Here is a 15314-nt window from a genome sequence, read left to right as displayed (position 1 = left end):
TTGATACATTTGTACAGGACTAATAAATGAAATTATTATTAATTCAGATTTTCATGTTTTACCAACCTAAGCAGTTCTTTTTGTGCATTGTTCCTCCAAATTCTATCACAAATTACCAAAAATCTGTGGATTCGTCATAAGTCACCAACCATTCTCATGAATAGCAAACAAAACAAAACCATATAACTTCATTGCTACATTCAACATGTTTTAGGGCCATTTGATGACTTCAACCAATAAAAAGTTACAAAGTGTCCAGTGAGGCATAAAAAGAGCTTCTGGATGTCACGTATCTTTGTCTCACACACTCAGGGCAAAGAAGAACACCAGAAGAGCACAAACAACAAGTCACTGTCAGGTTAGTAAAAATTATAAGCTTCTTTTTTTTTTTTGTCTTGAATTGTGGACAAAGTGTGTAATATTTAAACATGTCATGTGGACAGGTTTCAAAATTTAAAGTAGATTAGTTACTTTTTTCAACTGGAAATTTTTACAAAAAGACGTCTCGTACTGGTAGGCACTCCTTTTATTTTACGATAGATAGATAGATAGATAGATAGATAGATAGATAGATAGATAGATAGATAGATAGATAGATACTATAGATAGATAGATAGATAGATAGATAGATAGATAGATAGATAGATAGATAGATAGATAGATAGATAGATAGATAGATACATAGATAGATACATAGATAGATACAAAGATAGATAGATAGATAGATAGATAGATAGATAGATAGATAGATAGATAGATAGATAGATAGACAGATAGATAGATAGATAGATAGATAGATAGATAGATAGATAGATAGATAGATAGATAGATAGATACATAAATAGATTGATCGATAGATAGATAGATAGATAGATAGATAGATAGATAGATAGATAGATAGATAGATAGATACTTAGATAGATAGATAGATAGATAGATAGATAGATAGATAGATAGATAGATAGATAGATAGATAGATAGATAGATAGATAGATAGATAGATAGATACTTAGATAGATAGATAGATAGATAGATAGATAGATAGATAGATAGATAGATAGATAGATAGATAGATACATACATGGATAGATAGATAGATAGATAGATAGATAGATAGATAGATAGATAGATAGATAGATAGATAGATACATACATACATGGATAGATAGATAGATAGATAGATAGATAGATAGATACATACATACATGGATAGATAGATAGATAGATAGATAGATAGATAGATAGATAGATACATACATACATGGATAGATAGATAGATAGATAGATAGATAGATAGATAGATAGATAGATAGATAGATAGATAGATAGATAGATACTGTATATGGATACATAGATACATAGATAGATAGATAGATAGATAGATAGATAGATAGATAGATAGATAGATAGATAGATAGATACATAGATACATAGATAGATACAGACATCAACAATATCAAATCAATAAGTGACAGATACTTCAAAGACTTTTGATTGATGTATTTTTTGACCAATTTGTATGTAATTTGGGGAGATTTTGAGGAATAATTTAAGAAAAACCGCAGAATTTTTAAAATATTTAGAGTTTTTACAACGACAATTTACAACTGAATTATTTGGTCATTTACACAATGATTCATGTTTCCTCTGTCATTTTCACTTTCTCCTGCGGGGGCCGAGTCGCATGCCCTGAAGAGCCAGATTTGGCCCCTCGGCCTTGAGTTCAAAAGTAGAACTTATCGCACTTAACATTTTTTTTTTTTTAAATATTGAATAAAATATTGTGGGGTTTTTTTTATTAAAGATTTCTTTGATAATTTTCCTGGCACTCTTTCCAATATCTTAGGTTCAACCAAACGGAATATAATGATGCTAATGCTCAAAGTAATTTCTTTACTGTTGCTTCTCCACTGTGGATGTCAGACGTTCGGTAAGTCCAATAAGGTGACATTTGAATTTCATTTATTCTATACTACATATCAGTATAATTTTAACCCCTTTCCTATCAACAAGGCCTCGAAATCCAGTCTGATCCAGGTGTGAACGGTGACGGTGTCGTACAGGTGGACCTGGAGAAGACTGTTTCACTGGTTTGTGCCCATGACAGCACTGGCTCTGGCACTGGAGAGGATGAGCATGAGGAGCTGGTGTGGCTCCGGAACGGTGCAGAGGTCGCCCTGAAGGACGAAAACAGAAAAGGACACAGCAGTGTGTGTGTCACACCCGTCATTCATGAAGACAACAGAGCCACCTTCACCTGTCACCTGAGAGGGAACACGTCAGTCAGAACCTCTGTCACTCTGGATGTCATATGTGAGTCCCTAAGATAAGATAAGATAAGATAAGTTAAGGTAAAATACTTCATGTTGTTTTGGAGCCCCATGCCCAATAAATGTATGATTATTAGCTGTCTTTTTTAACTCTTTGTTGAATAGTGGTGTAATTCAACTCCTAACCTGAGAGTCCGTGATGAGTCACTAGTGGGGAGTTATATGACCTTAAAGCTGCAGTATGTAATGTTTTTTTTGGCTTAATTTGGACAAAATTCCATACTAACCTTTGAGCATATTGTAATTCAAAGGGTTCTGAGAGGACACTGGACTTCTGCTCCTTCTCTCGGTTTTGTATTTGAGCTTTAGAAATCCAGTAGCGTGACACTAGATTTCAGCCAATCAGAGATCTTTCTACAAACAGAGTGCTCCATAAGCTGTTTTGGGCGTTACTATTGGCCCCTCGACTGAAGACAATGCGAGTGAATTATTTTTTATCCTTGGGCCTCACACCTAGTGGTCTCGTCAGCACTTATTATAAAGGTGACCAATCTCTTCCCATTTATTGGTAAGCTAACAGCGACCGTTCACAGATGAGCCCATGTTCGCTCTAGTGGTTAGGTTATGTTATGATTCAGTCCTGTTTATGCGGACTGTAAATCATAACCAGTTACGGTACATCAGAATTTGAATCTCATGTTCCCGTCATTTTGTTCGCATCTTTTATGATAACAGGTCCTAAATCAGCTGTAAAATACACTAAAAACAGATATCTATCATCTAATTTCTTTCCTATCTATTGGCTTCCTAATCAATAGAAAATACAGGTTTTAATATTTTTGATGTGGGCATCTGAGCCTTTTTTGTGTCAGTATACTCCCTGATTTAATTTTCTTTAAATGGTAAAATGTGGGAAAGCTTGATATGAAACATATTTTAATAATTGTTAACTGCATATATGTAGAACTGTACATCGAACTGTAACATGTTTCCCCAGTTTTGCGTTAAATTATAATTGACAATTTTTTTATTGAATTTTCATGGCATCAGCTTTAATAGTTTATAAATATTTTCTTTGACTTCTGCATAGTAATTCCAGCAAGTTCATTTTGTCTTTTTTTTTAAAATAAGTTATAGTTATAATAGTTATAGTTTAACTATTTTTCAGGAAATTACACATTAAAGTGATCAGCAGATGCCTCTGAAGAAGACTGGCAACAAGTAAATTCCCTGGGGAAAAAAAAGTTGCCTGAATGAATGAAACCTTAACATACATTCAAAAAGAAGACAAACTTAACTTGCTGGACTTATCATTTATATAGTTATAATAGTTTATATTATCGTATTGGGTTAAATTATGCATTTAAAAATTTCTGTTTTTCCTTAGATCTCCCCCAACTCTCTGGGTCCGAACACATTACTGTGGAAAATGAAGCTATGCTGGTCCTACAGTGTGACATTTGGGCCAATCCGCCTGTGTCATCTGTAAAGTGGACAATGAACGGGACTGCAGTGGATCTAGTAGGAGGCGGCTTCATTTTGACAAATGACGGGTTTAAAAGCCAACTTGCAGCCGGCAGTGTGGAGGAAAGCTTGCACCAAGGCACCTACCAGTGTATGGCCGATGGAAAATACAGCAAGCTTTTCCATGTCACAGTAACAGGTCAGTTCGCTCACAGTCAGCACTCAACGGTGACACTGAAGGCACATCTCAGGGGGTTTTGGTGCTTTATTGCTCGTGTATAAAGTGCAGCTGAAATGATGAGTCAGTGAATTATATGAGTTGGATTAATCACCTTTCTGTCTTTACAGAAAAAACCATGAAGTTCCCATTGTATCCCATGATAGCAGCAGTGGTGGTGGTAAGCCTCACTACCATTCTTGCTGTTGTTGCACGGTGGAAGAGAATTGTTCAGGTAAATAAAACAGAAACCACACAGTAGTTTAATCCTTACAACCTTTATACTGATATATTATTTCTCTTTTGACAGTGCTTCAAATAATCTGGCCCTGAAGACCACATCACTTCTTTTTGGACACAGAAAACCATTTCAGTCGAGCGTTCTCAACCTTGGGGTCAGGACCCCATTTGGGGTCGCGAGACACTGGGAGGGGGTCACCATATGCCTTCAAGAAACTAAGAATATTTTCTGAACAATTCAAGCCATTTTTGGTTATTTTTACCCTTTTTCTACAACTACACTGAACTTGGCATATTTAACCTATTTCCTTCACTTTTTCTTGCCATATTTTTGCTCCTTTTCATGTATATTTGCTACATTACTCCCATTATTGCCACTTCTTCATCAAATTCCAATGCCATTTCTGCACATTTGTTCCACTTTCTAAATATGTTTGGCACTTATAAACCCTTTCCACCACTTTTCCCACCCAATGTTGCATTATGTTGACCCATTATTGTCTCATTTAACCTCTTTCCACCGTATTTCATGTTGATTTTTTTGCCAATTAAACCACATTCACGTTGTCATGTCCAATATTTGCAGGTTTAAAGTAATTTTCCCTATTAATTGTTCCAGTATTGACACTTGGAACCCTTTTACACTTTTTCCGTCACTTTTGGGCCACTATAATTTGCAACGTTTAACCAATTTCTGATTAAAACAACGATTTCCATCTTTAAGATGACTATATACTATCTCACAAATATGAATAAACTTCCTGGATGACAGGAAGATGGCCCTGTCTCCATATGGCTGTTCTTCAATGTTCATGTCTGTGTTCAACCACCTTCAGCTACAGTGGGGGTCCCCAGTCCCTTATTTTGGGGGTCGTGGGCTGAAAAAGTTGAGATTAGAACCACTGATTTAAGCATTTACTGTATGTATCTTAGCTGACGTCGTTTGTTGTTTTCAATTTCAATATCATGTCTGTTCCATTTTTAGCTGCAGCTCATTATCATTGTCACGCAACACAATCTGACTTGGGAAAGGTGAAGCTGTCACAAAAATAATAGTTTAACTCTTACCACAGCTTTCGCTTTTTTTTTTTTTTGTGCTGCACAGCATGACTTTCAAACTCAAAGTGTTTTGATTCGAAGTTATTTAATGCTATTGCATCTTATTACAACATTATTTAGGGTCAGGATAAGGAATATGGTTAAGGTAATAAATGCCATTAAAAAATAAAGCCGCACAATATTTCGTGACGCGCAGCATGAATAAAAAACATGTCAAACTGCACGAAATTTTTGTGCTTTGAAACATGAATCAATATCGTGCCCTGCAGCACTTAAAATATGAGGACGTCGTGTTCCCATGCACGAAAAATTAATCCAAGTCCATTTCGAGTTGCAACTTTATCAGCAGTGTAATAATGTCTCCAACTTAAAATATACTTTTCTGTTCTGGAAGATTTTTAAATTTGACAACCTGTATAATTCCGGTTGCTGTTTGTAGAAATTGATATTTATTTGACCAATAAACATGACAACAATTTCACCTAAAAATATTTGCATGTGATTAATGTGTACCCTTACTGTAAAAATATCAAATTTTTTACAAACTAAATCAGCTTAATTAGTCAAGACATTAGCTTTTAGAGTCTCAGAGAGAATGCAAAGACTAGATCATATATTATTATATATATTTGAATCACAATACTTGGGTATTCGATTTGTATTGTGATTCGATAGTAACGATTATTGCAATTTTTAATTTCCTTATTTTCCAACAAAATTTTAATCAAACACTTTTAGTGAGAATAAATGAATCATATTAGTTTTAAAAAATAATGGACACAAGTCAGTCAGTTGCTCTGACATTTATTTACACTGCACATGAAAGTGCTTTAGTGTTGACCCATGACCACATTTGCAGAAATGGAAATAAAGCAGTAGATAAATAAATACGAAAGTAAAAATGTTTATTCTGACGAGACGTGTCAATTTTTTTACATTATCACAAAAAATATCGGCATATATCGTAAATCGGTATTTTTTCCCCTATTCTAATAGAATTAATGTTGGTTAACCTTGCATTGCATTCTTCCTTATTACCAACTCATATTATATTTCAATGAATATCATACAGTTTATGATCTCGTTCAGGTATTATAATTTATAGCTATAAAAAGACGAGTAGTACTATATTTTTCAAAATATCAATTTCAATTGATCTGTTCCCTTGTTGTGAATTCCCACTGAACACTAACCTCTTACTGTAAACTCCTTAAAACCATGTTATACATTTACTCTTATTGTGACAAAAGAACAGAAAGTACAAGGGTGTGAAGTTCAAGGTCTCTGTGTCCATATTTAACCAATAAAAGAATTTGCTTTAACGATTCACATAAAACTGCTCAACGATGGCACCGCTGATTACGATGTTATTACCTTGAAGGAAAAAGAAAATGCATATTGCTCTATGTAATATTAAGTAAATGTTGGATTTTCATTGTGGAAGGAGATGCTGTTAATCCTTATTAAAGAAACATCTCATTTGGTGAGATATTCATCACAACTATATTATCATCTCTAGAAAATCCCTGCTGGGAATATTTTTGTTCTTATCATCTCTAAAACACATTGTAAATGTCCAAGATCGTACAATCTGATAATGTACCAACATAAGAAGGTGGAGGGTCTTTTAACCCCTGTGGCTCTCTCCGTCCTAGTTCACTTTATTCTCCTAAACACCTCACAGAGAATGTGAATGGGAGAACCTATTTTGCATTATCATGACAAAGAATAGTGACTCTGCAGGGAAAGGGAAAAGCACTAAATTATGGCCCAGGGACCACATGTGGCCCTTGGCCTAAGTTTGTGAAGCCCCTCAAAATAAAAGCACAAATAAAATCCAACATTGACAACAAAAATACACAGAATGACAACACAAACACACAATCAAAAATATTGGACAATAAAAACACACAAACAAAATAATGGTTCTATACACAGCTCTGGAGTGACCTCTGCTGGTAGCGTCTCTAAATAGCAATAACACCGGCAGACGTCATTTCTTTATGACACCACACCTGTGATACACCTGGCAGTGCCACCGTGCCTGTAAAGCCAACGGGACATGTAGGGTTTAATGTTTTTTGTTTATGCTTTCTTACATGTCATCTGCATTCAAAAATTAGCTCACCAAACCCCTTTTTTTTTTTTTTTTTTTGATTGTGATTACAAGTGATTAACTTAATTCACATTTTTTAAATCGCATCATCTCGTCATGTCTTTTTTTTTCCCGAAATGTAATTTATAAAACTCCGTCGTGAACTCCCAAAAGTAAAACTACAAAACGTTAACGATTCAAACAGCCTGCTACGTCATACGTCATTACGCAAGTCCCCCCTCCCCCTCCGTGCGTACGGGGCGTGGCTCAGTGTGTGCTTCTACTCCACCGCCAAATTTAAACAGAAGAAGAAAACGCAGCAGGCGGGTCGGCTCATAACAGAAAGCACTAAAACACCATCAAAAACTACATTAAGGTGAGTCCGTAATTCATCGGAGCCTGTTACAAGTTGTACTTTTTACATACTTTGAGTTTTTTTAGTCATTTTTGTCCTCAGTTAATACAATGGAATAACTTTTTACCTACAAGTCCTCGTCAAACAAAGGCAACAAAGCTGTTACTGAGACCATTGTTGTTTGTTTTTCTCCACTTTAAGCCAAAAAGCATCATTTACATCTATATTAATAAACATGTGAAAAACAACAGCTAATAGTTGATTCAACATTTTGTTAGTTTGTATGGTTTATTTTGGTGCAAATGCAAATATTAACTGTATTGCAATAATACTGTGTCTTTCAACTGATTTGAATGCATATTAGAACTGGGACGATATGGTGTTTTGTCTCGATTATTTAATTTTATCACCATTCTTGGGTGTGGATTCAATTTATATTTCCTTTTTTCCTTAAACAAAAACACAAGTTGAATCATTCACTTCTAGAAAACAATAGTTCTAAAAAAAATACAACTCAGTCTGATTTTTATTTAAAAGGCACATGAAATAAAAGTTTCACCACATACGCAATCATGGACAGAGAAAAAAATATACTTTTTTTCCATAAAAATAAATTCTGGGGAAAAATATAGATTTAAAAAAAAAATGTTGAAATGTCTTTTTCCCCACAATTTAAGTAGAATAATCACAACAAATTAAATCTTTTATTTCTCCTTTTTTTGTTTAAACAGAGCAATCTGTGTTTTACTGAGTTTATTTTGTTGTTGAATTGGTCGTAAGTTGTTAGGACATTGTTGTGAAGTGTTGTTAGTTGTTAAAAATACAATAAATAATTTGTTCATAATGTCCCAAAAAATAGCCATCATGAAAGTGGCATGGTGAAGCCCTGTGGGGATGAACTCAGACATAAATTTCCAATCTGAAATTTAAAAAAAAAAGCTATTATTATTCCCCTATGTATCTTATTCTATCTATCCTAAATTTCCATCTACATGTTCACTTTACTTAAGGTTTTTTCATTGCTGCTATAAAATTGTAGGTATTTGTGTATATGGGTCACTGTTGTATAAGGATTTTCACTGCATGATATTTCATAAAATGGTCATCAACATTGAATATTATGATGGAAATAATAAAATAGAAATATTTTTGAAATCTTATACAGGACTATAGTATAACTAAAATAGGGCAGAAAATAAATGTGAACAGATTTGGAGTAATAAATAAAACAGCAGTCATGGCCAAATATGATATTTTGACACTTTGAATAACAGAAAAAATTACAGGAATAATTAAGTAAGTAATATTTTTTTTAAAAATCCAAATGAGAGCATATACTGTATACTAAGTTACTGCGTGTTTGGTATCTTTTTATGCATTTCAAACTTTTTTAACTGTTTTTTCCCCCACATCAAGCTAAAAAAAGCATACTTTCCATTCATATTAATAAACATGACAAAAACAACACAGTTAACATTTTATTATTTTGAAGGGTTACTTTTGGTGCTTTAAAGGGAATTGATAATAACTGTATTGAGCTAGGACTATACGCTATTGGTTCAAGTCTTTTTCTTATTGCTGCTATAGAATTGTAGGTATTTATGTATATTTGGTCAATGTTGTATAAGGTTTTCACCGCATGACATTTTATAAAATGGGCATCATCGGTCGAGGTTTACATAAATATATATTACGATGGAAATAAAATAGAAATACTTAGAAATCAATACAGGACTATATTATAATTAAAATAGGGCAGAAAATGCATTAGAATACATTCAAAAGAATGTTTCAAAGCACCACATGATATTTCAACACTTTGAATAAGAGTAGATTACAAAAGTAATTTAGTAACATTTAAATAAATAAATAAAAGTAAGTTACTATATATTTGGTATCTTTTAACGAAAAGAAATGCACTTGGACAGAACATTCAGGTGTTTTGTGGTTCCTCCTCAGCTCGGTCTCGATGGCGTCCTCTGTGATGGATGGTGTTGGTAAAGCTGTTGTGGGGGTGTGGCGTGCACATACAGTCCTGGATGAGTCTGATGAAGCAGAGAGCTCCCCGGAAGCCCCCGATCATTTCCGTAAGCTCCGCCCCTCGTCATCGCTCGCCTCTCTGCGAATGTCTTTGCGCAAGAGGCTGCCCCTGCGTTCAGTTCAGACCAACTCGCTGCCCGAGAATCCAACCTGGGACGCCCCAAAGGAAGAACCCAAAACCAGCGCTGTCCGCAAACTCACCCGAAGCGCCCAGAACTCCATCACTGAAGTGTATCAGGTGGGAAAAATACCAGAGGTGTAAAGAGTCCTGATGTATCCTACTCAAGCAGTAGTACTGTTACTTTAGTAAAAGTAAGTCATACATAAAATACTCAATTAAATAGTACTCAATGTAAAAGTTACTAGTTACTTGCTATTTGACGAAATCTTGCACAATTGGAACCTTATTTATTTTCCACAAAGACATCTGTATAAAATAAAAGTTTTTTTTTCAAAATGTACAATTCTTTTTTTAATAAAATATGACCAATGCATTCAATTAAAAAAAAAATTAAAAATTCTCAGGCTCTAAGTATAGCTACATTTACAAACTCTACAACTGAGAAAATAACCTGAATTTATGCTGTTTTGGCGGCGTGTATTACGTTTAATCTGGTTGGTCGGCTATGATGTGATGCATTTGATTGTTGTCTGGTCGTTTTATTGTTTGTAGTTTCACAATTAGGGGTGTGCATTGCCATGAATCTGAAGATACGATTCACGATACGATATATTGCGATGTCAATAATTACAAATTTCACCTTCACAAGTTGAAAATGATTATTAAAAACAGGATTTTAAAAATTGATTTGGACATTTTTTGGATCGATACAATAATTGCACGTTGAAATATAGCGGTATATCGCAGAATCGATTTTTTTCTTACACCCTTATTCTCAATGCCCGTTGATCATTTTAAAACAACTACAATGTTTTACTCAGTAACGGTTGGGTGCAGAAATGTAACAAATTACTTTACTTCTTTTAAAACATACTTAAGTACAAGTAAAATGACTGATTTAGAAATATTTTCTTAAAAAAAGTACAAGTACCCATAAAAGCTACTCAATTACAGTAACGTGACTACGTGTAATCCATTACTTTTTTAACCTTTGGAAAATACTTCAATTAACTGCACCCTTCCATGACCAGTGGTCTTACTGTGTTGATTTCTCATTAAGAGGTTCCAGAGAAACAGAGAGATGACCCGTGATGGGTGTTTAGTAGTGACACCGGGACGTGATGGCGCATCAGCCTCTTGCACCCCGAGGCGCACACCGGGCCGAGCTGGAACACCCAAGTCTGTAGCGAGGACGGGGCGCACACCGGCGTCCAAAGGGCAAAAAACACCCGAGGCGTCTGTGAGAGGAGTGAAAACAGGCCGAGGCAGGAGACAGCTGGTCCGAATGGCTGCGTTAAGGAGTCCCTTTGCCTCTCCCAACACACAGAACCAGAGATTGTGAGTTATGAGATTATTAATCTGTTATAAATGCATGCATTACATGGCAAAGATTCTTTATGTGGTTTCCTGTTAGGTCTGAGAACGTCTTATTGGTAACTTCATCTCTGTGTTGGTTGCTATTTTTCCAGCAAGTTAATTTTGTCTTCTTTTTATAAATGATATGTTAAAGGGTACCTGTACTGAAAATGTATATAACAAAAAATGTGTTTAATGTATTACCAATAAACACAAGAATTGTCAGATCTTGTTCAAAATGGCTGCTCTCCATAGTTTATGCCAGAACAGGTACAATACATTAAACACATTTTTTGTTATACACATTAAGGTTTCATTTATTCAGACAACTTTTTTCAGGAAATTTACTTTGATTTCCTGACATGTTCCGACTGCCAACTGACAGTCTTCCTCAGAGGCATCTACTGATCACTTTGATGTATCCTGATGATTCCTGAAAGCATTCGTGTGTCCAGCCTGAGAAAACCCTCAAGTTGGCCACACCCAGAAATAACTCATAAGAATACATCAAAGCGACAGTAGATGCCTCTGAGGAAGACTTGCAGTCGACTAAACATGTCGGGAGATTAAAGGAAATTTCCGAAAAATGTTGTCTGAATAAATGAAACCTTAACATTTATTTATGTGTTGGTTACAGTTCTGCTTGTTTTATTTGCTGCCTTTGTTTGTTTGTTTTTCTACAATATTAGAAAATTTGATGATGATTTGGAATCGGTCTCTACTGGACTCAGGAGACTTAAACGTTTGTCTAAAGCCTTTGATGACCTTATCGGCAAAGATGACAGGTGACGCCCTTTTATTTGAAACTCTCATCCAAGCAGCTTTTATTAAGATGTAACGATCCGTTCAAATATTTATAATACTGATTTATTTTACAGCTGGATTTTGTGTTTATGTGTGAATAACATTATTCCATTTTACTGTATGCAAAGTAGACAGGCTGCACGTGATCTTGTGTCAAATCTCCCCCTCCCCCCCTAAAAGTTCTTACCGCCTCAGTCTGAAACTGGGCCTGTAGTCTTGGAATTCTGATAAGGGGGAGTGAGGGGGGAACACAGTACGGGAACTGAAGCCATGAGAAAACACAAGAGTCAGGAATGTGGTGTTGCATCACTTCCTGTTTTTAAATTCAAAATTGGAAGCAACAGCAGAAGAAGAAGCTAACGCTCGTTCTGGTGTCGTTCCTCACTGTTAGGGTTAAGATTTTAGACCATCGTCTGAGAAAATTTGAGCAATTTTGTTTTTACGTTTACAACAGGCAGTTCAACTACTCCCAAATCCTGGAGTAAGATGGAAGGTAAAATCACACTTCAACAAGTGAACTAACTTTGCAGCATGACGATGCTTCCCTGACAGCTATGCATGGATTGCTGGTCATTTGAAAATCTGACACTTTATCATTAAAATGCCTTTTTTTTCTACCTAATCATAAATGATGGTGTATTTTTTAGGACATCCTCAGGTCTCATAGTGAAATATCAGGAAAACATCTGTCATTTATCAGACCAAATCGACTCATGACTCAGCAAAATCTCCGTCAGATGAAATGGCCTCACTTGTCAAACCAAACACCATCAAATGAAACGTTCTCAGACTTCAAAATAAAAGTAATCAGACTCTATGGTCTCAGGCCGTAAAACATGACCTGGTGTTTTATTTTGAAGGAACCGGAAATACACTTGACAAAGTAAATGTTGAAAAGCTGTTTTTTCCTTTTATTTTTTGAAAAGTTTAGATACCCAAATCAATCTTGTCAATTTATTTTCTCTCTTTTTGTTTTTCTTTGATTTATTCTCACCAAGTTGCCTTTATGAATAACATTGCTTTGTTATTGTGGCTGAAATCTGTTCAGATCTGTTATTGTTAAAATCTGATTCTTACTATCTGTCAATCACAACACAATATGGATACAGCAGCTATAAGAATTTCAGTAAATGTAATAAGTTTAAAAAAAAAAAAAAAAAAAAGCATCGATATATCTTAAATGAATAGAAAATAACAGCTTTCAACTTACTCTCGTATCCAAAGCAGCACATATTGATGACGTCATGACTATTGCCGGTTTCTTCCAAATACATCATGTCGTGTTGGTTGGTTTTATTTAAGGCTGTTTCATCGGTCAGTGTTTGGTTTGATAAGGGTGGCCATTTCATTTGAAGAAGGTTTTGCTGAGTCATAGGTCTGTTTCCTTTTGACAAATGACAGGTTTTCCTGATACTTTACTCTGAGACCTGAGGATGTCCTAAAATGTACAAGAGCTTTTTCTTTGTCAGACATTCTTCTTTATGTTTTATCTCTTTTGGTCTCACACATTCACTGTTTATTCTTCTAATATCTTATTTACGCTAACGGAAATAATTTCCCCCTGGGATTGTTAAAGTATTTCTGATTCTGATTCTAAGGTTATCTGCTTTTAAACAAGGCTGAAAAACTGTTAACTTTTTTTGTTTAATGGGTTTGTATATAAAAATTGTAATAAAAGATCTAATTTTAAAAACTATTTGACACCAGCAGATGCCCTGACCAGTCACTGCATCTTTCTCATTATTTTCTTCTTCTTTTTTTTTTTTTGTGCTTCATTTTCAGCTCAAAGGAACGATTCGGGGGTGCGGCGATGAGAAAATTGGACCCCAACGGAAAACTGAGCCGCTCCAATCTGACACGTCGAGCCACTAACCTTTCAAACACGCTGGAAGGCTGGGCCCACACAGCTGTGAACACAATACGCAAACCCAACTGAACTACATGCACCCGTGTTTGTGTTTGTGTGAGAGAGAAATATACATGGCTGCTTTTGTAGCCAGGTATAACTTATATATCCACTGTGGCGTCACTGTTACATACATTTCTGCCTTTATTTTGGAGAAATCTTAGTGGCAGCTTGTCTTTTTTTGTTTTGTTTTTTTACTATCCCTGTGGAGCTCATTATGGGCCATGTTGCGACGTGTTTTAATTTTAGTTATGAGGGAAATATTCTTGTCTTATTCTGTCCTTTTTAGAGCTGCTATAACCAAGTCTTTTAGTTACATTTTTAAATACTAATACTCTTTGTGTTCTCACTGATGTCTAGAGAATAGTGCACAAGACCAAACACTAAACTCACAAAGGAAGATGGATTTTTATCCTTCTTATGTATGCAATAATGTTACTAACATTGGGGGGGAAAAATTTTCACCAAAATGTAAAGTGTATTTTTATACTTTTATATGTGATTTATGCACAATTTCTTAATTTTCTCAACAAGGTCTTTTCTTGAGACAAAACTTAAGATTGTTAAAGGATTGTTAGTTTACCAGTGCTCTACTCATAAATCTGACAATGGGAAAGGAATGGAGTATACAGGAAATAAATGATATCTTAAGTCAACCTTACAAGTTTTTACCAAAACACTTATTTTCTATACTATTTTTTATACATTGGACCATTATTTTTCAGCTTTATTACAACTCTACATGTGAAACAAATGCTCAATAAAACTGCAGGCTTTGAAAACCCAATAATTCTGTGTGTGTTACCTATGTGACAATTAATGTTATAATTTTAGAGGATAATATGACTTACTACTATAACTTCTGTAGAATACAATGCCACATTATTCCACTAAATGCATACATGTACATTTATGGTTTAGGTTTTCTCATTGGTATGAAGTCTTAGTGTAGTAGACACATTGGTTCATGGAACATTGCGTATATAGTGTAATTAAATGAATAGAATGTATGGTTATATAATTGGGTACTCAATACAGAATAAATACATCTAGTCAAGTTTTTTTTTTTTAAAGAGGCAGACATGGCAAACTTTTATTCACAAAAGAGCCACAAAAATGTGACTGTCTGGTTCGAAAGCCACATTATTTTATATTTTTGTGCATTTTGAGTCATCGTTTTTCAATAATTTTGTAGTCATTTTGTGTATTTTTGCTGTCTTATGTATTTCTTTTCCTCTTGTATTTTTGTTGTCCTTTCATAAGTGAATTGTGACAGAATTTGGTATGTTCTTGGAGTTATTTTGTAAGTGTTTTCTTTCCAGCTTCTAAATCCCTATATCCCATTAAATGAGATGTTTTCTATTCCTTATCAGAGTTCCTATTAACT

The 15314-nt window shown here is 34.7% G+C and overlaps 2 protein-coding genes across 2 annotated transcripts; both read left to right on the top strand.

Annotated features, from left to right (window-relative positions):
- Window positions 1–243: 243 nt before the first annotated feature.
- On the top strand, window positions 244–4971 carry tmigd1 (transmembrane and immunoglobulin domain containing 1). Its single transcript, XM_028466743.1, has 6 exons — window positions 244–358; window positions 1847–1930; window positions 2014–2313; window positions 3658–3933; window positions 4083–4186; window positions 4262–4971. The coding sequence occupies exons 1-6, from the start codon at window positions 283–285 to the stop codon at window positions 4271–4273; spliced, it is 852 nt and encodes a 283-aa protein (XP_028322544.1). The 5' UTR covers window positions 244–282; the 3' UTR covers window positions 4274–4971.
- A 2675-nt stretch (window positions 4972–7646) lies between these two features.
- Window positions 7647–14799, top strand: pimreg (PICALM interacting mitotic regulator). The gene is made up of 5 exons (XM_028467158.1): window positions 7647–7721; window positions 9660–9978; window positions 10922–11199; window positions 11907–12002; window positions 13804–14799. Exons 2-5 carry the CDS (start codon window positions 9670–9672, stop codon window positions 13955–13957), a joined length of 837 nt encoding a protein of 278 aa, XP_028322959.1. The 5' UTR covers window positions 7647–7721; window positions 9660–9669; the 3' UTR covers window positions 13958–14799.
- Window positions 14800–15314: the final 515 nt, after the last annotated feature.

This window comes from Gouania willdenowi, chromosome 14 (assembly GCF_900634775.1).
Source record: "Gouania willdenowi chromosome 14, fGouWil2.1, whole genome shotgun sequence".
In the NCBI taxonomy this organism is placed as follows: domain Eukaryota; kingdom Metazoa; phylum Chordata; class Actinopteri; order Blenniiformes; family Gobiesocidae; genus Gouania; species Gouania willdenowi.
The sequence above is the reverse complement of the archived record's forward strand: the minus strand, read 5'-3'. Positions and strand labels throughout refer to the sequence as shown.

What these genes read in the sequence shown, in the direction of transcription:
- pimreg (XM_028467158.1), top strand. Translation starts at nt 9,670, where the DNA reads ATGGCGTCCTCTGTGATGGATGGTGTTGGTAAAGCTGTTGTGGGGGTG. An exon ending in CCATCACTGAAGTGTATCAG is followed by an intron (nt 9,979 to 10,921) that starts GTGGGAAAAATA and finishes TTTCTCATTAAG; the next exon opens with AGGTTCCAGAGAAACAGAGA. An exon ending in CTTATCGGCAAAGATGACAG is followed by an intron (nt 12,003 to 13,803) that starts GTGACGCCCTTT and finishes CTTCATTTTCAG; the next exon opens with CTCAAAGGAACGATTCGGGG.
- tmigd1 (XM_028466743.1), top strand. Translation starts at nt 283, where the DNA reads ATGTCACGTATCTTTGTCTCACACACTCAGGGCAAAGAAGAACACCAG. An exon ending in AAACAACAAGTCACTGTCAG is followed by an intron (nt 359 to 1,846) that starts GTTAGTAAAAAT and finishes CCAATATCTTAG; the next exon opens with GTTCAACCAAACGGAATATA. An exon ending in TTTCCATGTCACAGTAACAG is followed by an intron (nt 3,934 to 4,082) that starts GTCAGTTCGCTC and finishes CTGTCTTTACAG; the next exon opens with AAAAAACCATGAAGTTCCCA.